We start from the raw sequence: 22,593 nt of genomic DNA on the forward strand, positions 1-22,593 counted from the left end.
TGTTTACTTAGTGTACCATGGTACACTTTATGTACCATCCTTGCTGCTCTCAGCTGTTTGGTTACCAGGTGGCTAATGTTGTCACCTCTTAAGCTTTAACATTTATTTCTCAATACTGTCTTTTCCTCTGTGAGGTAGATGGAAAGAATAGATTAGAAGAGCATGGGGCACATGCTGTGATCATCTCTCCTTTACATTTTTATTGCTTATTAATTTAATTTATATCAGATTTCATTTCTGCTCTATGCACATACCCGTTCTCCCTCCCCACCACTCTATCCAGTTCTTTCTCACTTACCTTAGCATGGCTAAAATCTTTGATTTTTATTTCTCTCTTTCTTCCTCTGCTGTTTATATTTTCATTATATGCCACAGGGACAAACTTAGGTATAAATACTACTTTTGATGTAGAGATATTCATGTCTGTCGAAGAAAAATTAAACGACAAACCTAGAGGTAAAAAGTGGTACACAATACTGGGGTTTTAAAAATCTCCTCCTTGGCCAGGTGTGGTGGCTCATGCCTGTAATCCCAGGACTTTGGGAGGCCGGGGCGGGTGGGTCACCTGAGGTCGGAAGTTCGAGACCAGCCTGGCCAATATGGCGAAACCCCGTCTCTACTAATAATACAAAAATGAGGTGAGTATACTGGTGACTGCCTGTAATCCCAGCTACTTGGGAGTCTGAGGCAGGAGAATCGCTTGAATCTGGGAGGCGGAGTTTTAGTGAGCCAAGATTGCGCCACTGCATTCCAGCCTGGGCGACAGAGTGAGACTCCATCTCAAAAACAAAACAAAACAAAAAAGCCCCACTCCTTCTGCCCCTCAAGACCAGGGTCTCACTCCCTTTGCCCAGGCTGGAGTGCAGTGGTGCGATCCTTAGCTCACTGAAACCTCTGCCTCCTGGGCTCAAGTGATACCCCCACCTCAGCCTCCTGAGTAGCTGGGACTACAGGTGTGCTTCATCATGCTCGGCTAAGTGTTTTGTATTTTTTGTAGAGACGGGGTTTTGCCATGTTGCCAGGCTGGTCTTGAAGTCCCGGGTTCAAGCTGCCCTTCCATCTTGGCTTCCTAAAGTGTTGGGATTTCAAGTGTGAGCCACCACACCCAGCCAAATTACCTCTTTTTAACTCTGTAAAAGGAGAACCTTCTGTGTCTTTTAAGAAGATGTGGAGTTAGTCAAAAGTATAGCTGATGGGAAGGCAAAAGAGAACTGGAATTGGAAAAGAGAAGAGGAATGGTGGTAGTGAAAAAAAGAGTTTGTAATAAAATAGAGTTACATACAAGTTTATACAATGGTTTAGAGCTCACAAGGTAGGAAGCAGAGACAGAAATAGTGTAATATATAAAATGTTATAGTAAAAGTATGGAAAATGCTTAGGATAAAGAAGGGAAAACTTTGTCTAATTGGGAGAGTTGGGGATGGTTTTACCAGAGGTGACAAATTAATCTTGAAGGGCAAGAATATTCTAGATGGAAAAGTGGTGTGGGAAAGATTAAAAAAAAAAAAAAAAAAAATTAGTGACTTGAGGTTAAAATAAAGGAAATGTTTCAGTTACCTTTATTAAAAACTTTTTAGTATAAAAATCATTTTGGTGGTTGCTGGTGGTGATTGATGAGGAAGAAGTATGACTGGTAACAGGTTGATTAAACTGAAGCCAAATTCAAGTTTATGAAGCTCAGACTTAAGTCTGTTCTTGTATATGAGATAGGTTCAGTGTATTAAATTGTAGACGTCAGTGTAACCTTTAAAACAAGAGTTACCCAGCTAGTTAGTATGCTGTCAGGAGAGGGTAATTTGATTTAGGTTTAGATGGAATTGGCTTCCTTAACTCCCTCTGCACAGTGTATATCTGTGAACTTCAACTCTGTTGCTCATGGAGAGGTTGAGAAGTCTCTTGGCAGCAAGCTTCCAGTTGCAACTAACACCTGAGTTGGCTAATTGGTATGCCCAGTTCTGGCACTCTACTCTCTGGGGAGTTTATGTTTGAATTCAACGTCATCAGGTTTAAACTGGAACATAAATATGCAAGAAGGAAGAGAGAATGGAACCTTGTGCATAAAATAATTTACATTCAGATGCTTTTCTGTTCAATTTATGTATTAAAAATTGGATGTTTTACTTTATTGTTTCTTGCTAGCCCGTCACCCAATATGCTGACATTATAAAGGAAAGATAGTGGAGAAGAAATTACCAAGAACTGAGGTTGTACTGTTTTCTTGTATATATCTCCACCAAGGTAGTTCTTCTTGTAGATACCATGTTTATGTTTTGTTTCTAAAAACTGTAGGCTCCTAGCTTTGCTATTCATTGTGTTCATACGATTCCTTTTTTTTTATTTTTTAACACTTATCAAATTTAATTGTTTTTCTCTTTTCCTGTTCTGTTAGCCTGAGAGTTCTAATAGTTGGTAGTGACATTTATCTCTGTTTTCTGGGCCTAAAATGATTCTGGGCATGCAAAATGTTTGAGCTGAAATGGAATTAAATTGGGGAAAAAAAAGGATTGTGTTATACTTTATCCTACAAAACAATAGCAAATTAGCCCCAAAACGAAAGGATATAAAAAATTTCACTCTCTGACAGAGGATGAGGAAGCAAAAGAAAAATAAATAAGTAGGCCATGTGCAGTGGCTCACGCCTGTAATCCCAGCACTTAGGGAGGCTGAGGCCGGTGGATCATGAGGTCAGGAGTTCGAGACCAACCTTTCCAAGATGGTGAACCCCCCCCCCCCCCCATCTCTACTAAAAATATAAAAATTAGCTGGGCGCGGTGGTGGGCACCTGTAATCCCAGCTACTTGGGAGGCTGAGGCAGGAGAATCGCTTGAACCTGGGAGGCAGAGGTTGCAGTGAGCTGAGATTGTGCCACTGCCACTTGCTCTGTGCCTGGGCAACAGAGCAAGACTCTGTCTTTAAAAAAAAAAAAAAAAAAAAAAAAAAAAAATTTTTTTTTTCTTTTATTTCCTCTCCTGCTTATCTCCTCAGAGCTCTTAACTTCCTTACCAGAACTGAAAGGAAACAAAGATAGGAGATACTAACTGGAAGAGTCATCCAATTGAGGAGGAAGCTTTTATAACAGTTCCGTGTTTATGAACTTGTCTCTTCCCTGCCTTCCCCTGTCCCTTACACACACATGTTATATTTGTCTTCAGTTCTTTCTCCATGGTACCAGTTCTCTGGGAGCTCCTCTTATTAGTAAGGGTATGAATGACAGATTGAAAGAAGATTAAGAAACTTACTGATATTTTTAGGGTAGAGAAAAAAACCTTGTAAGATTAAGCCCTTGTGTTAGCTAGTGGTAGTTATTTTCTAAGTTGCCTAATTAGGAATTTGAGAATTTGGAATTTGAGTTTTGGGTAGAACTTTTATGTATGACTGTCTCATTCTTCCCAAGAACTTGTTTTTCTGATTGACTTGAGCAGTCTCTGCTTTGCATATTGCTTGAAGCAGTTTTTAATAAACCAGTTCAGATCCATAGCTGTTTGAAAAAATTTCCCTGCGTTACTGTGATTCTCAAGAAATACACCAAACCTCTCTCTAATTAGTGTATTTAATCATACTTTGTATAAGTTAGGGAAACAAGCCTCACGGATAAACTAAATTGCTGCTGGGATAGTCAAGTAGCTCCACCATTTCATCATAGCAAACCAAAGAATAACAATACTTGACTGACCATTTTAGGGTATAGTTTGTACTTTTTGATCTCAAATTTTCCTTTTGCTATGTGAGCCATTGACCATCTCAAGTGGAAGTAAGGGTCATGGGTAATATTAGGCCACCATGAAGGGCAGTTTAGTGACTTTGGAGGGTAATGGTTAGGTAAAGTGCTTGAGGGGAGCGTTAGTATCTGCTAAGCTTGAGCAACTCCTTGCCTCTGTCCCTAATACTGCATGCCCCTAAACTATGGCTGTCATAACTTCTCAGTGTTCTTACTGATAAGCTGAGAAATTTTCTGGCTAACTGGTTGGCTATAGTGTGATTCAATGGTATAAATGGCTTGTTTTGGTGGTGTTTGTGGGGGGGAATAAAATGCCCAAGAAACATTTGATACATATTTTGTTGGTTATGAAGTCTGAAAAAAGATTGTAGTTCTGGCTCTGCCATCCAGAGTCTGTGTGTGATCTAGTGGAAAGTTATTTAGCCATTTCCCTCTCTGTAAAATGGGACTATTGTAGTAATACATACTCTGGAGGGTCCTGGTAAATAAATTATCCAGTGTATGTGAGATGCCTAGCATTGTACTACCACAAAATTATCTCCTCATTTCTCCCTTATTAATTCGGGAAAAGTAAACCATTTTAGTTGGTCCCTGTGTCAATTTAGATTTACTGGATAACCCATCTCCTGTTTTGACACAGTATAACTTTTCTTAGGTTCCCCAAAATAACTTCTTGCATGCCTAATGAACACTGGTAGTGTTGATTGATACCTTTTCCTTTTGGACCTGGAGTATTTCCTGTATCCTTGTCCATTTGGCTAATTTGCTGAGTATAATCAAACTTTTTCCCTCCTGTCTTAATCCCAAATAACCAAAAGGAAAGCTGTAAGTGCTGCTAAGCCATATACCAAAATTTTCATGGTTTTTGAGCTAGCAGGTATAATCCTTTGCTGCTTTTTAGCTTTAATTAGTTATTCCGTGAAAGTTCATTTTCTAGCAATTTATTATATATTCCGTTGATGTCTAAGCTTCAGCATGTTCCATAGTTTGAATGTTACGTATAGAAAGGCCTATAGTATTTATAGGAAACATTCTATCCAGTTGTTTTAAGATACTTGTTCATTTTAAATCTTATGGATATACTTTGAACTTTTTCACATAATATAGAAATAGCATTAGATTTTGATAGCATTGAAAGGTATTCTAATTGTTACTATTCTACATTAAAGTAATTGTGACCAGACGCTGTGGCTCACGGCTGTAATCCCAACTCTTTGGGAGGCCGAGGCAGGTGGATCACTTGAGGTCAGGAGTTTGCGATCAGCCTGACCAATATGGTGAAACCCCATTTCTACTAAAAATACAAAAACTAGCCGGGGTGGTGGCAGGCGCCTGTAGTCCCAGCTACTTGGGAGGCTGAGGCAGGAGAATTGCTTGAACCCGGGAGGTGGAGGTTGCAGTGAGCTGAGATTGCACCACTGCACCCCTCTTCCAAAAAAAAGTAATTGCATAGAATATATTGCTTAAATGCAGGTTTTTGTTTGTTTGTTTTTTGAGACAGAATTTCGTTTTTGTTGTCTAGGTTGGAGTGCAATGCTGGAGTGCAGTGGCACAATCTCCGCTCACTGCAACCTCCACCTCCTGGGTTCAAGCAATCCTCCTGTCTCAGCCCCCCAAGTAGCTGGGATTACAGGCATGTGCCACTACGCCTGGCTAATTTTGTATTTTTGGTAGAGATGGGGTTTTACCATGTTGGTCAGGCTGGTCTCGAACTCCGGACCTCATGTGATCTGCCCACCTCGGCCTCCCAAAGTGCTGGGATTACAGGCGTGAGCCACCCCGCCCAGCCTTTTTAAAAATGCAGTCTTAGTGTGCATTGCCATATTTAATACATTTAAGTAGCGTAGCATAGAATTTTTTTAGTAGAAACATTTTAGATAAGGAAAATAATTGTATAAATGGCTTATGGATCTGGGTGGTAGAGTTTATATTGAAAGATTGACTTGGTTTTAGCCTTTGAATTCTGATAAAATGAGAAGTTCCTCCTTCTAGTTCTTTTCTATACTTTGGGGCCAGGGGCTTGAAAAGGTTTCTGAGACTGGATTGTGTATCTTCTTGGAAGTGCATTAGAGGTGCAGTGGAAACTTCAAAATATGGATGCATCTCACAGTTGGATGTATGATATAACTTCAGGAGGACAGATTACTTGGGGGCAAGTATAGGTCCTAATTTCTTTTATATTCAGCTATCGGTGATAATATCTAATTGTAGGGAGTCAGAATTAAGAAGGGACTCTATGTTAATAGACTGTTATTTTTTTTTCTTTTCTAGACAGAGTCTCACTCTGTCACCCAGGCTGGAGTGCAGTGGAGCGGTCTTGGCTCACTGGCAACCTCCGCCTCCTGGGTTCAAGCTTTTCTCCTGCCACAGCCTCCCGAGTAGCGGGAACTACATGTGCATGCCACCATACCCAGCTAATTTTTGTAGTTTTAGTAGAGATGGGATTTCACCATGTTGGCCAGGCTGGTCTTGAACTCCTGACCTCTGGTGATCCACCCGCCTCGGCCTCCCAAAGTGCTGGGATTACAGGCGTGAGCCACCGTGCCTGGCCTAGATTGTTCTTATAATCAAACTTACTGTGAGACTGTTGTGCTATATTATTTCCCCTTTGAAGATGGATTTTATCAACTCCATATATTCTCCAAACTAGATGGGTTGTAATTTAAGATGTAAAACTGTAAGCTAGTCTCAGGCAGTTATTGATCCATGTTTCTTACCGGTTAAGAACTTCATGGTCTTGCTACATGCCTTGCTCCCCTCTCTCATCTTCATTCTTGAATGTTGACTGAAAGTGATCTAGATCTAGTGTGTGCTAGACATTTACCTTTTATATCTTAAAATGAGTAATCTACCAAACTAACGTCCTCCCCGTGAGAAGGAGACAACAGGCAACAAATGCCATTTTTGATTTTTTGTTTATAACTAAGATTAATACCAAATAGAAAACTACCTGAAGGGTTTGTCATAGTCATTTGTGCTCAGGAATTATAATATTGTATATGTTGAAATTATTATTTTGGGGACCAGAAATGCTTTTTTATTTCTCATGTTGAGCTTTTTCTTTAGTTTAATGAAATTCAGGAGATGTTTGCTCTACTTGGCTTTTTGTTGTAAAACAATTTGTCATTTACTCTTAGACATTGTGGTGTCTTATACAGTTGTACAGTAAATGTACCTAAGGTTTGTCCATGTCTAATTAAGAACTACAAATCTATCCAACCCATTCCTAAAAAACCAAGATAGAGACTGGACATGGTAGCACATGCCTGTAATTGCAGCACTTTGGGAGGCTGAGGCGGGCAGATCAGTTGTGGTCAGGAGTTCGAGACCAGCCTGGCCAACTTGGTGAAACCCTGACTCTATTGAAAATATAAAAATTAGCCAGGTATGGTGGCACACACCTATAATCCCAGCTACTCGAGAGGCTGAGGCAAGAGAATCATTTGAACCCGGGAGGCAGAGGTTGCAGTGAACTGAGATCGTGCCACTGCACTCCAGTCTGGGTGACAAAGTGAGACTCCATCTCAAAAACAAAACAAAAATAAGATAGAAATATTTTAATCTTAAATAATTATACCTTCATGTTTGGGTAAACACCTTTTTCATGATTTTAAGTTATTTTCTCTTAGTGGTTTTTTTTTTTTTTTTTTTTTTTTTTTTGAGACAGAATTCACTCTTGTTGCCCAGGCCCGATTTTGGCTCACTGCAACCTCCGCCTCCCAGGTTCAAGCAGTTCTGTCTCAGCCTCCTGAGTAGCTGGAATTACAGACATGCACCTAGCTAATTTTGTATTTTCAGTAGAGATGGGGTTTCTCCACGTTGGTCAGGCTGGTCTCTCAAACTCCCGACCTCAGGTGATCTGCCCACCTCGGCCTCCCAAAGTGCTGGGATTACAAGCATGAGGCACCCCTGCCAGCCTTCCCTTAGTACCTTTTTGGATAATTAGGTTCAACTCTGTGAAGGAGTAAGTCTGGTAGCAGGAAGATGGCACAGGCTTATGTGTACAGTGTAGCTTGTTTTGCGAGATCAAGAGAAAAAGCTGCATGTGTCTAAGGATTTAGGTAGACATATTTAGGTTTCATTATATGCACATAAACATTGACAACACAAATGATCTGCATTTCTGGTTTAAACTGATATTTGTACTTATTAATTTTTTTGCATATTAAGAGATTGTCATGGCTTAGTTTTTCTATTTAATTTATGCTGTCAGAATTTATTATAACATTGTATATCAACTGTAGAAGTAAACATTTAAAGAGTTTAAAGCAGTAGGATTGCATTGAATGATTGTTATAGATCAAAATAAAGGAAAATTCTACACTATGATTTAGTAGGTTGAATGTTGCTTTTATATGTATTCAATATTTATTCAAGACATTTATTGACCACCTATTACATGGTAGACCCCTTACTCCATACTGAGTATTCAACTTATATTTAATACCAAAGAAAGGAAATAATACTGAGAATATAGGCGAAATTATATATTTCAAATTAAAGAAGTGCTGTTATCCACTGATTTGTTTCAGGGATTCAGCTTATAAACAAAAGCCAAAGTAAGGAAATAATATCTAGAATGTGGAATAAGTTACATATTTAAAATAAAGAAATGTAGACTGGGTGTGGTGGGTCATACCTGTAATCCCAGCACTTTGGGAGGCTGAGGCAGGCAGATAACTTGAACCCAGGAGTTCAAGACCAGCCTGGGCAACTTGGTGAGACCCTCTCTCCAAAAAATACATAAATTAGCTGGGCATGGTGTTGCTCACTCTGTTGTCCCAGCTGCTTGGGATACTGAGGCAGGAGGATTGCTTGAGCCTGGGAAGCCGAAGTTGCAGTGAGCTGAGATTGTGCCACTGCACTTCAGCCTGGGTGACACAGTAAGAACCTGTCTTAAAAAAACAAACAAACAAACAAAAAAGTTATTACTCAATGGATAGTTTGCCATTCAATTTAAAAATAACCTTTGAATGAAACAAATATAAAACCAGTTATAGAGACATAGCAAGAATTATTCTATTTTTGTACTTAAGGAATGGAATCACTATTCTTTTTATTTTATTTATTTATTTTTTTGAGATGAAGTTGCTCTCTGTTACCCAGGCTGGAGTGCAGTGGTGGGATCTCAGCTTACTGCAACCTCTGTGTCCCGAGTTCATGCGATTCTCCTGCCTCAGCCTCCCGAGTAGCTGGGACTACAGGCGCATGCCACCACGCCCAGCTACTTTTTGTATTTTTAGTAGAGACGGGGTTTCACCATATTGGCCAGGCTGGTCTCGAACTCCTGACCCTGTGATCCACCTGCCTCGGCCTCCCAAAATGCTGGGATTACAGTTGTGAGCCACTGCGCCTGGTTCTTTTTAATTATTTAATTTATTATTATTATTAAGAGACAGAGTCTCACTTGGTCACCGAGGCTGGAGTACGTTGGTGTGATCATAACTCACTGCAGCCTCAAACTCCTGGGCTCAAGCAGTCTTCCTGTTTTACTCCTAAGTAGTTAATGCTATAGGTGACACCATGATGCCTGGCTTAGTTTTTTAAAAAATTTGTAGAGACAGGGTGTTACTGTGTTGAACAGATGGGGCTCAAACTCAAGTGATTCTCCTGCCTGAGCCTCCCAAAGCACTGGGATTACTTGAGATACTCTTTAAATATGAAAATTGGAAAATCAAAACTGAGCATACCTTTAAGTTTAAAACTCTTTTATTTGAGGAAAATTTTAAACTAAAGCAAGGTTGCAAGAAAATAGTATGAAGAGTTTTTCAGTTTATCCCCTCATCAGGATTCACCTAGTGTCAACTCCCTTCTTCATCCTTGCCCTGCCTGTCCCCGTTCCCAGGTTTATTCAACTCATTATATATGCAGTTTTTCTTAACCATGTGAGGATAATTTGCATATGTAATACCCTCTTAACCCAAATATTATACTAAGAATATTGGTCTCTTAAATAACCATAGTTCATTTATCAACTTAAGTATATTTAATATTGACAACATACTTTTATGTCAGTTGTCCATATTCCAATTTTGTCAGTTGATCCAATAATATTCTTTATAGCATTTTCTTACCTCCAGCACAAGATTCAGTCTAGGATCAAATACTGCATTTAGTTGTATTTTCTTTTCTTTTCTTTTTTTTTTTTTTTTTTTTTTTTGTGACGGAGTCTTGCTCTGTCACCCAGGCTGGAGTGCAGTGACCGGATCTTGGCTCACTGCAAGCTCCACCTCCGGGGTTTACGCCATTCTCCTGCCTCAGCCTCCCGAGTAGCTGGGACTACAGGCGCCTGCCACCTCGCCCGGCTACTTTTTCTGTATTTTTTAGTAGAGACGGGGTTTCACCGGGATAGCCAGGATGGTCTCGATCTCCTGACCTCGTGATCCGCCCGTCTCGGCCTCCCAAAGTGCTGGGATTACAGGCTTGAGCCACCGCGCCCGGCCAGTTGTATTTTCTTATAGCTTCCTTTAAAATCTGGACTGTTTACAGACTTTCTTTGTCTTTTATGACATTGACACATTTGAAAATACAATACCCCCAAGATTGTGTGATCTGACTGTGCTTTAAAGTCGTAATAGTGAGCCACTACTAATAAAGGTTAAGTATTTTTCTGTCCTCCATTTAAACTTGTCATGGGGAAAAAAGCAAATATTGAAATCATCTCAGCTTTTTAGCCTTTCCGTTTTACAATCAAAGTTATAGAATGAATTTTCTTGGTAATTAATACATATTTAGTGCATCTGTAAAGACAATGTTGCAATCTAGATTTTCTGATTTATATTATCATGTGATTTTAATTTTTAATTTTTTTTTTTTGCTTTTGATTTTTTTTTAAAGCTACACATTTGAAGTTTGATCAGCATCTTGAGTAAATTTTCATTTTTATAAATCTGTCTTCCTTCCTGGTAGCATTCTGCCACCTAGTGGAAATTTATGTCCTCCAGCATATGTCTTAGAATTTAGCTGGAACGCAAGATGCATTTTAATAAATAAAAAATAGTTTAGAATCGTTGAGGTTCGTTGGTTGACATGTAATTTTTTACAACAGTTAATGCCTTGTTGTAAACAAGAGTATAGTAGAGATAAAATTCTTAGCAAATGAGAGCTTAGTAGATGTCTTAAATTGTTACTGAGTATTAAAACCTCCTCATCTTTCTCAACAAGAAGTACTCTACATTTATCTTCTTCATCAATGAAATTTTAACCAAAGCATCCTATTTTTCCATCAGTCATTTTTTTTTTTTTTTTTTTTTTTTTGAGTCTAGCTCTTGTCACCCAGGCTGGAGTGCAGTGGTGCTATCTCGGCTTACTGCAACCTCCACCTCCTAGTACTAGTGATTCTCCTGCCTCAGCCTCCCAAATAACTAGGATTATAGGCACCCGCCACCACGGCCAGCTAATTTTTTATTTTTAGTAGAGATGGGGTTTCACTATGTTGGTCAGGCTGGTCTCAAACTCCTGACCTCAGGTGATCCACCTGCCTCGACCTCCCAAAGTGCTGGGACTACAGGCATGAGCCACCATGCCCTGCAAGGTACACATTTTTAGTAGGTCTTGAGGAACATTTCTGACTTGGAGTTGTACATACATTCTGCATAGTTATATTAGAATATGAAATCTGAGGTTGTTTTCAGTGTAGGCATTTATGAAAAAGAATATTGAGAATTATCTGTTTAAAGAAAGTAGTTCTGAATTACAAGATGCATTCAGTCATATAACACCTTCATAGAGTCATGTATATTTTTTAGTGTGCTTATCTTATTTCTAATTATTCTGTCTTAGTTGCTGATGTATATTCAAGATGAGTGGATTAGGAGAAAACTTGGATCCACTGGCCACTGATTCACGAAAACGCAAATTGCCATGTGATGCTCCAGGACAAGGGTAGGTGACTTATTTCCTGGTGCTTTACCACACTTGTTCTCCTGCCTCTGCCTTTGTTTAAGGATAACATTTTAACTTCTGGTCATTTACATTCTCTGGTTAGATTTTTTGGTGGTTTCACTTCATGGTAAATAGAGTGTTACTGATGAGATGGACATCTTTTTGATGTAATAGAATTTTTTTTTTTTTTTATTGCTGATTCAGATAGAAGGTAGAATATTAACAATTTGTGATACTATAAGAATTTCTGGGCCGGGCGCGGTGGCTCAAGCCTGTAATCCCAGCACTTTGGGAGGCCGAGATGGGCGGATCACGAGGTCAGGAGATGGAGACCATCCTGGCTAACACCGTCTCTGAAACCCCGTCTCTACTAAAAAATACAAAAAAAAAACTAGCCGGGTGTGGTGGCCGGCGCCTGTAGTCCCAGCTACTCGGGAGGCCGAGGCAGGAGAATGGTGTGAACCTGGGAGGCGGAGCTTGCAGTGAGCTGAGATCCGGCCACTGTACTCCAGCCTGGGTGACAGACTCCGTCTCAAAAAAAAAAAAAAAAGAATTTCTGAATGGAAGGCGGGGTAGGAGTTACGAATAGATGACCAAGGTTATGTCATGTGCGTCCATGTGAAGAGACCACCAAACAGGCTTTACGTGAGCAACAAGGCTGTTTATTTCACCTGGGTGCAGGCGGGCGGGCTGAGTCCGAAAAGACAGCCAGCAAAGGGTAGTGGGATTATCAAAAGTCCTATAAAGTTCTTATAGGTTTTGGGGATAGGCGGTGGAGTTAGGAGCAATGTTTCCTGGGCAGGGGGTGGATCTCACAAAGTACATTCTCAAGGGTGGGGAGAATTACAAAGAACCTTCTTAAGGGTGGGGAGATTACAAAGAACCTTCTTAAGGGTGGGGGAGATTACAAAGTGCATTGATCAGTTAGGGTGGGGCAGAAACAAATCCCAATGGTGGAAGGTCCTCAGTGAAGGCTATTTTCACTTCTTTTGTGGCTCTTCAGTTGCTTCAGGCCATCTGGATGTGCACGTGCAGGCTTGGGCTCAGAGGCCTGACAGTTATTATAAGTAAGAATCTTTGCTGTCTTTTAAGAATGGGTTATAAGTTGATATTTTGTCATTTGTTAGGTTGCATCCTTTTTTTACCAAGTGAAATGAGAAGCTTAAAAATTAGAAACAAAATAATGTAATCTGTACAACACTACTCCATAGCTTTTAAAGTATTTGCCAAAGTCAGTGTCAATTGAAGTTTAATGTGATAGTTGAAAACTATCAATCTATGATGAATAAAACTTCATCATCAGTAAGTAGCTACCAGTGTTTTTGTTATTATTTGTTAGTTGTTTTATTATCTCTAGGAAGTAAAGATGATTTATTCATATTTTCTAGATGAAGTAACTGAGGCTAACTCTGCCCAAGGCCACCTAGCTAACAAAGATGGAACTGGATTTAGGTTTACGTGAATCTCGATTATGTTGTACTACTTCTCCAAGACAGCATTTTTGATAGTTTACATTGGCTGAGTTTAGTTTGTTTACATATGAAAATAATAGGCTGGGTGTGGTGGCTCACACCTGTAATCCCAGCACTTTGGGAGGCCAGGGCGGGTGGATCACCTGAGGTTAAGAGTTCAAGACCAGCTTGACCAACATGGTGAAACCTCATCTCTACTAAAAATGCAAAAATTAGCCAGGCATGGGGGCGCATGCCTGTAATCCCAGCTACCAGGGAGGCTGAGGCAGGAGAATCGCCTGAATCCGGGAGGTGGAGGTTGCATTGAGCTGAGATCGCACCATTGTACTCCATCCTGGGCAACAAGAGCGAAACTCCATCTCAAAGAAAAAGAAAAAAAAGGTAATAGTGTTGTATAGGGGCTGATTCTGCTAACAGCTCTTTTGTGATATGTATTATGTCTCCTTTCCCCCCTTTCTACCCCTTTTCCCTTAGTCTTACCTGCAGTGGTGAAAAGCGGAGACGGGAGCAGGAAAGTAAATATATTGAAGAATTGGCTGAGCTGATATCTGCCAATCTTAGTGATATTGACAATTTCAATGTCAAACCAGATAAATGTGCGATTTTAAAGGAAACAGTAAGACAGATACGTCAAATAAAAGAACAAGGTAATAAAAACACTCATGTCTTTTAGAACAGTAGTGGTTCCCAACTCTTTTGGCACCAGGGACTGGTTTTGTGGAAGCCAGTTTTTCCATGGACCTGGTAGAGGGGATGGTTTCAGGATGATTCAAGCGCATTACATTTGTGGTGTACTTTATTTCTATTATGATTACATTGTAACATATAATGAAATAATTATACAACTCACCATAATGTAGAAATCAGTGGGAGCCCTGAGCTTGTTTTCCTGCAGCTAGACAGGTCCATCTGGGGGTAATGGGAGAAACTGACAGATCATCAGGCATTAGAGAATCATAAGGAGCACACAACCTAGATCCCTCGCATGTGGAGTTCACATTAGGGTTTGCACACCTGTGAGAATCTAATGCTGCTTCTGAGCTGACAGGATGTGGAACTCAGGTGGTAATGTGAGCGATGGGGTGGGGGTGGGGCTGTTGTAAATACAGATTAAACTTTGCTCACTTGCCCACTGCTGACCTCCTGCTGTGCGGCCCCATTCCTAACAGGCCACGGACTGATATTTGTCTGTGGCCTGGAGGTCGGGGACCCCTGTTTTAGAAGGGACTTGTTGCTATATTTGCCTTTTTGCTCCTTTATTTGGGTAGAGACTACAACTGGTGGAGGCTAGCAAGTATGGGAATAGACAAATGTGTTGATCAGCTGTGCTTTTTGTTATTTATGTATTTATTTGTTTTGAGACAATGTCTCGCTTTGTCACCCGGGCTGGAGTGCAGTGGTGTGATCTCAGCTCGCTACAACCTCCACATCCTGGATTCAAGAGATTCTCCTGCCTCAGCCTCCCAAGTAGCTAGGATTACAGGCACCCACCACCACACCTAGCTAAGTTTTGTATTTTTAGTAGAGACAGAGTTTCACCATGTTGGCCAGGCTGGTCTCAAACTCCTGACCTCAGGTGATCCACCCGCCTCAGCCTCCCAGAGTGCTGGGATTACAGGCGTGAGCCACTGCACCGGGCCTCCAGCTATGCTCTTTAGAAATGGTTAACAGACAATTCCCTGTCATTTGTTAGTTCCCTTTCAGGAAGCTGTGGGATAGTACATTTAGTAGTGAAACAATTTAGGTATCTTCTGGCTTCCTGGGTAACTATGAAGTTTAGTTTTGATGTTATAATATTGTAGCATCATTCTCTTATGAGGAAACGTTTTGTATGTATGTATGGGCATGTGCATGTGTATCTTTATGTCTCTTCTGGGGACTATTTCAAGATAATTTAATCTATAACTGATAAGTGTGTTATTTGTTATACCGCCTTCTCTCTTTTCAGGAAAAACTATTTCCAATGATGATGATGTTCAAAAAGCCGATGTATCTTCTACAGGGCAGGGAGTTATTGATAAAGACTCCTTAGGACCGCTTTTACTTCAGGCAAGTATAAAGATCTTAACTGTCCAGTAAGCTGTGTTGCAGTTTGATTTATTATAAAGTTATAAAAAAAGAATAAATTTTGGTTAGGAAATGAGAACAAAAAGAAAACATTTTTCTTTGAGACAATTCAGTATTCTGAATATGATGGTAAAATGCTCTTATATTTACAGTATACATAATTCAGGAAGCCTTGGCCCCCTAGTAAAAATATAGTTGAAAATTGAGAAACCACACATATACAAACATAAAAATATAAAGAAGCAGGGAAGGAAAGGTAACCTGTAATTGCACAGAGATATTTGGGTACAAATGGCCCTTCATATCCATGGGTTTTGCACTGCAGATTTGGAGGCTGGGGAAGAAATAAAAAATAATGTTAAAACAATAAAAAATATGGCCGGGCGCGGTGGCTCATGCCTGTAATCCTTGGGAGGCCAAGGCGGGTGGATCACGAGGTCAGGAGATTGAGACCATCCTGGCTAACATGGTGAAACCCCGTCTCTACTAAAAATACAAAAAATAGCTGGGCATGGTGGTGGGTGCCTGTAGTCCCAGCTACTACTCGGGAGGCTGAGGCAGGAGAATGGCGTGAACCTGGGAGGTGGAGCTTGCAGTGAGCCTAGATTGCGCCACTGCACTCCGGCCTGGGTGACAGAGCAAGACTCAGTCTCAAAAAAAAAAAAAACTAAAAAAAAAAAACTTCAGTGTGATGACTATTTATATAGCATTTACATTGTATTAGGTATTATAAGTAATCTAGAGATGATTTAAATTATATTGGAATATATGCATAGGCTATAGGCAAATTCACCATTTTATATCGGGGACTTGAGCCTCCTCAGATTTTGCCGTCTTTGGGAGGTCTTGGAACCAATCTTACACAGATACCAGGGGATGATGACTGTACGTTTTAGCTCAGACATTGTTGGTGAATGTTTGCATGATTAATCACATGACACGCTTTAGTTTTATATTCTTGAGGAATTGTTAACACTTAAATATGTGCATTGTATTTGTTTAGGGGCTGAAGCCCTTCATAAAGTTAACTTGTCAACTTCTTTTTGTTTCAGGTAGTTTGTTCCAACTACTTTTAGTTGATCAGTTGTGAAATTCATCTTTGCAAATTCTCATTAAGGAATGCTATAGCAGTTTCTGTAGCTTGACTTGGCATCAAATGGAAAAAATGGGAAGAGCTAAGGATGCTTTTCTCACTTTTAAAAGCTCCTTTGAAGATATAATTCTTTAAAAATTAGGTTAGACATTAATTCAGATTTCATGCTGAATATATTTATGTACACACTCCGCCACCCCCAATTCTTTTTTTTTTTCCCCCAATAAGGCCTGTAGTAATGGTGCTAATGTTAGTAGTAATGGTGGCTTATAGTTGTTTGCAGTAATTAAGTCAGCAGTAGTTTTTACACATTTTGCTTATTACTATGGCTGCTGTTTGCTGATACTACCGTAACAAAATACCACAGACTTGGTAGGTTAAACCAAATAAATTTATTTCTTACAGTGTTGGAGGCTGAAAGTCCAGGATCAAGGTGTTGGCAGGATTGGATTCTCCATTTCTTGTCACTGTGTTCTCCCATGGCCTTTTCTCTGCATGCACATTCCTGTAGTCTTTCTGTCCCTTTATAGGATACCGGTCATATTGTATTAGGGTCCCCACCCGTATAACCTCATTTATCTTTAATTACCCCCTTGAAAGTCTTGTTTCCAAATACAGTTATGTTGATGGTTAGAGTTTCAATTTAAGACTTAGAGGGAGGAGGATACAATTCAGTCAATAACAGCCTGTATTAACATATCCTATTTTAGGCATTAGATGGTTTCCTATTTGTGGTGAATCGAGACGGAAACATTGTATTTGTGTCAGAAAATGTCACACAATACCTGCAATATAAGCAAGAGGACCTGGTTAACACAAGTGTTTACAGTATCTTACATGAAGAAGACAGAAAGGATTTTCTTAAAAATTTACCAAAATCTACAGGTAGGCTTTTAATGTGTATTTTCTAAATAGGGTAAATTTTTTTTCTTGACCATTTCTTAGAAAATTGAATGTATCTTTTAGGAAGTCAAGCGATCAAATGAGGGTAGAAAGGCATGTGATTTAATAGCAAAATTTTGACATATGGTGTCAGTGAATTAAAAATTTGGTATACATTTTAAGAGGCATATAGTTACAAAATATGCAGTGAGATTTCTGTTAAAGTTGAAATTATTCACATGTTTTGTATGTTGCCAGCCTGAAATGTTAGTATAGATATAACTATGGAAAACATGCATAATGAGAAAATGCAGCTTGAATTCTTGATGATGGTCATAGAATGAGTTACAAGCTTTTTAAAATGTCATTTCAATTTGTTTTCCAAAGTTAATGGAGTTTCCTGGACAAATGAGACCCAGAGACAAAAAAGCCATACATTTAATTGCCGTATGTTGATGAAAACACCACATGATATTCTGGAAGACATAAACGCCAGTCCTGAAATGCGCCAGAGATATGAAACAATGCAGTGCTTTGCCCTGTCTCAGCCACGAGCTATGATGGAGGAAGGGGAAGGTAAGAGCTATCATATGTTTGTGATGTTCATGAAACAAATAGTAGCCGTACTTGGAGTTTTGAAACTTCTATTGTAACTCTTCTTACTGAATTCCATGTCCTTGCTTGCCTATTGAACATACATATTCAAAAGTTAAGTATAATCCTTAGCAGGGTGAATTTTTTATTACAGATTTGCAATCTTGTATGATCTGTGTGGCACGCCGCATTACTACAGGAGAAAGAGCATTTCCATCAAACCCTGAGAGCTTTATTACCAGACATGATCTTTCAGGTAAAAACTCTTTCTCTCTCTCTTTGTATGTGTGTATACGTACATTTTTATTTTGGAAATTTTTGTAAATGTTACTATTTTTAATCTGTACTATCATAAAAATGTATACCTACTACAATGAGTGCTTTAATGTATCATTTTTCATGTTTCTTATGCAACCCTAAAAGAATTTCACTAAAATTCTTGGCATTTTGAGTTTGGTATGTTTGGCACTTTAAATCCCCCAAATAAATTAAAAAAAAACAAATTTAGGGGCACCTGGTTTTCTCTCCAAATGCATTTTGCGTCAGAATTTAGTGTTTCTTTACTCTAACTTCAAGCCTATTTGCCATAAAGAAACATGTTTAAAAAAAATTACAGGTAATTTAATGAGAATTATTGGGAGTAGTTCCTTTTTTTTTTTTTTTTTTTTTTTGAGATGGAGTCTTGCTCTGTCACCCAGGCTGGAGTGCAATAGTGTGATCTTGGTTCACTGCAACCTCCACTTCTTGGGTTCAAGTAATTTTCCTGCCACAGCCTCCCAAACAGTTGGGACTACAGGCATGTGCCACCATGCCCGGCTAATTTTAGTATTTTTAGTAGGGATGGGGTTTCACCATATTGTCCAGACTGGTCTCGAACTCTTGACCTCAAGTGATTCGCCTGCCTCTGCCTCCCAAAGTGCTGGGATTATAGTTGTGAGCCACTGTGCCTGGCTGGGAGTCATTCTTGATGTCAACCTGAGTTTCAGTCTTGGTCTGCCTTTTTTAATCATGGAAATAAAAAATTAAAGACATTGTGGTTGGTAAGATGCATTAATGAAATTAAACACTATGGCAATATTATTTTTATTTACCTTCAGGGTTACTCTTATGGTCACCTAAGTGTAAATGAGGATGCCAAGGGTTTGTCATATATGCCCCATTTCAGAGATAAAGAAATAGAGGCTTGGTAACAGAGTTTGGGTTATTGTCCAAGATCATGGCTAATAAGAAAATTTATAGCTCTGTCTGCCTGACTTAGCCTGTATTCTTTGCTTTGTGTAATGCTAATTTTATAATGTGGACCTTTACCAAGTGATATAAAACTGGAGTAGGTATACATAAACATAAAACATACCTATCGCTATTACATATGTATGTGTATGTTTGTAATATGCATATATAATATACATAATATAGAATATTTTTAAAGAAATATTGCTGTTTTTGCAGTCATTCAGCCATTTATGCCATACTCAGTAACCTATCTTCAGGCTTTTTGAGATTAATTTTCACAATTAAAAAGAAGTAGCAAAGAATTATTTTGACAATTCAAAGTACAATCTATTTATGCTGATGGATATTACTTTTTTTTTTTTTTTTTTTTTTTGAGACAGAGTCTTGCTTTGTCATGCCCAGTCTGGAGTGCAGTGGTGTGATCTTGGCTCACTGCAACCTCTGCCTCCTGGGTTCAAGCGATTCTCCTGCCTCAGCCTCCCGAGTAGGTGAAATTACAGGTGCCTGCCACCATGCCTGGCTAATTTTTTCTATTTTTAGTAGAGACAGGGTTTCACCATGTTGGTCAGGCTGGTCTCGAACTCCTGACCTCAGGTAATCCGCCTGCCTCGGCCTCCCAAAGTGCTGGGATTACAGCATAAGCCACCATGCCCGGCCGTATATTACTTTATATTTGAACATTTTCTCTGTATTAACTCACCTCAGATAAACTTAGTGACAGCAATTTTTATATATTATTTTATGCTTTTAGAGTGGGTCTTTCTCTGCACGTCTTATGGTTTGGCAGTGTTAATTTTCTACTTGAATAGCCATGTTTTACATTTGTTACTGAAAATACTAAATAAAACATCTTTAAGCAGTTTAGCATCTTTGAAAATTATCTCATCAGTATATAAAAGCAATACATGTTTATTACAAAAGTTAGAAATTACCAAGCATGAAAGAAAACAGGACATGATGAAGAAAAATATTACCAAGCAAGAAAGATCAAATGCTTTGTGTGATTAACATCATTTAAAACTGAGATCCTACTTACTGTAGTTACAGTTAATGCCTTCCAGTGGATATCTCTTATATTATAGGAGGCTTACTGCACTCAACACAATACATGTTTTGACCTCAGGATATATTTTATCTTCTGTCCCTGATGTGTTTCATATAATAAACTTTTTATGAGCATCTATTTTGTATTTGTCATGTGGCCCAGGGCTAAACTCAGGGGAGGTGGTTGAGGACAAATCTCTATTTTGGGCACAAGTGCACAGGTATTTACTCTTTCCCCGAATGCATTTGTCCCTTTTCCCTACTCCCCCCCTGTTACTAATAAGATTTTTGGTCACCATTAAAATTCTGAATTTTAAACTGATTATTGGACTGGTGGTTTATCAATATTAGTGCCTTTTAAATATCCAGTAGCTTTGCAGAATTACCTTTCACTATGAAGCCCCGTAAGTTTTCCCAAACCAAACTTGGTTTTCTTCCGTGTTTTTACTTTTCTAATGAATATGTCATAGAAAGGATAAATACATGGGCAAGACTTTTTTTTTTTTTTTTTTTTTGAGATGGAGTCTTGCTCTGTTGCCCAGGCTGGAGTGCAGTGGTGCGATCTTGGCTCACTGCAACCTCTGCCTCCTGGGTTCAAACTTTTCTCCTGCCTCAGCCTACCAAGTAGTTGGGACTACAGGTACGTGCCACCACACTTGGCTAATTTTTTGTATTTTTAGTAGAGATGGGATTTCACCATGTTAGCCAGGATGGTCTCAAACTCCTGACCTCGTGATCCGCCTACCTCGGCCTCCCAAAGTATTGGGATTACAGACTCACGTGAGTCACTGTGCCTGGCCTGGGCAAGCCTTTTCTATGTCTTTCCTGATTTGTGTGGCATCAGTTTATTGCCCACTTCTTTCAAGCTATTTGTACCTCTTGGGTCACGACTTCCATCTTCACTGGGATTTGGCATATCTGTTGGTGCTGAGCATAAGAGATTGCCTAGATCTGATTATTGCATTTCTTTGTAAAACCTACACAAAACAGACAAAACAGATAACTATTGACAATCTTGACATCAGCAGGAGTTTCATATGAAGTCTGCCAAGTTTAACCATGGAGCATATTTTGTCACAGAAAAGATTACTGAGGATGTCCAGGTCAAAAACTGTGTGACCAGTTATTATGGCTTGGATCATTCTGTCTGCATTCAAAGATACAGAAAAGGCCTAGAAGCTGATCCAAGACCAGCCATGGAAGCTGGTCACATAGTTTTTGACCTGTATATCCTCAGTAATTAGTGTGAATTTTCTAAGGGCACTTTTGTCATTCTGCAGATCAGCAAGGTTCATTTCAACATAGTTCTTTAGGCCGTCAGATGCAGTGTTGGTACCTTGAGCCCTTTTGACTAGTTTGTTACCAATTAAACATAGCTAGTGCTTTCACATCATACCAGTCTTTTTTAGAAAATGGATTAACCACTTTCTTCTTTGCTGCCTTTCTGCGACTTTTTGTAAGGCACTTGCTTTTGCCAGCCACCCTAGTGCTGCTTAGAGTGAAAAGGCCTAGCCACTTTTTAAGGACCATCTGTTGTCATGAAACCTTCTTTAATTCCATGGTATTTTTGAGTATGTATATTTGGTGTCTTCACTGTATTTGATATTAAGCAAAAGTTGTCAGAAGCTTCCAGCATTGTAGAAATGAGTATTTGGTTAACTCTCCAAGTTTAGGTATTAAGTGTACAAAAATGCGATCGTCTCTCAGATGCAAAGAATTGTCCCTGCTGGCTCTTTAAGCAGGTGTTTTCTCTTGTTTCATAGTTGTAGGGACAGAATCTGTTTGGACAAACAACTTTCCTCATAGATGTTATTTTTTTCCTTTACACGAAAATGAACTTAAGGTTATCTGGACATGTTATAGTCAGTACGTTCAGAAAGTAAAAGGAGTTTGTGTGATATACTCATAAATTCTGTACAGCATTTGGGAAAGCACTGTTTTTCTATATTCCCACATCACTTCTGACCCCAGATGTATTTTTTTCTCCACTAAACCAGTGCTCTGTCTGACATAAGCTGGGTGCCCTACAATTTTAGTTTGGACAGTTTCTACCTGGGTTTAGCATTAGATCTTATAAGTTTAAGGGTTCAGTCCCACAAGACTGCCTGTACTTCACTTCAGATGCCAGTTGCAAGTCCTGGCCTTCCGTACTTCTGACTGACTGGCTATAAATTGGGCCTCTGATCCTCTCCTTAGGTTTGATGATTTGCTAGAATGGCCCAAGAAATCCGGAAATGCTTTACTCAGGTTTACTGGTTTCTTATGAAGGATACAACTCAGGAATAGCTCAATGGGAGAAATATATAGGACAAGGTATTAGGGGGTGGGGATGAGGTTTGGAGGTTCTGTGCCCTCTCTGGGCTTATAGCCTTCCCAGCACCTTAATGTGTTCATCCTTTGGAAGCTCATCAAATCTCTTGTTCAAGAGTTTTTGTTGTTGTTTTTTTTTTAAATTGGAGACAGAGTCTTGCTCTGTCGCCTAGGCTGGAGTACAGTGGCACTTTCTTGGCTCACTGTAACCTCTGCCTCCTGGGTTCAAGCCATTCTCCTGCCTCAGCCTCCCAAGTAGCTGGGATTACAGGTATGCGCCACCACACCCAGCTAAG

The 22,593-nt window shown here is 39.4% G+C and overlaps 1 protein-coding gene across 4 annotated transcripts in view; it reads left to right on the forward strand.

The window, feature by feature from the left end:
- The window catches only part of NCOA3 (nuclear receptor coactivator 3), a 149,108-nt gene that overhangs the window by 108,655 nt on the left and 17,860 nt on the right, over positions 1-22,593 (forward strand). For 3 of the 4 annotated variants that reach the window (XM_010384151.2, XM_010384152.2, XM_030915272.1), the window contains 6 exons: positions 11,501-11,602; positions 13,549-13,721; positions 15,023-15,123; positions 16,945-17,119; positions 17,504-17,692; positions 17,865-17,966. In XM_010384151.2, coding sequence (XP_010382453.1) covers positions 11,520-11,602; positions 13,549-13,721; positions 15,023-15,123; positions 16,945-17,119; positions 17,504-17,692; positions 17,865-17,966 — 823 coding nt within the window. In that variant the 5' untranslated portion in view covers positions 11,501-11,519. The remainder of the gene's footprint in view (positions 1-11,500; positions 11,603-13,548; positions 13,722-15,022; positions 15,124-16,944; positions 17,120-17,503; positions 17,693-17,864; positions 17,967-22,593) is intronic. The other variant, XM_030915273.1, reaches the window with a different exon arrangement.

This window comes from Rhinopithecus roxellana, chromosome 13 (genome assembly GCF_007565055.1).
Source record: "Rhinopithecus roxellana isolate Shanxi Qingling chromosome 13, ASM756505v1, whole genome shotgun sequence".
Taxonomy (NCBI): Eukaryota; Metazoa; Chordata; class Mammalia; order Primates; family Cercopithecidae; genus Rhinopithecus; species Rhinopithecus roxellana.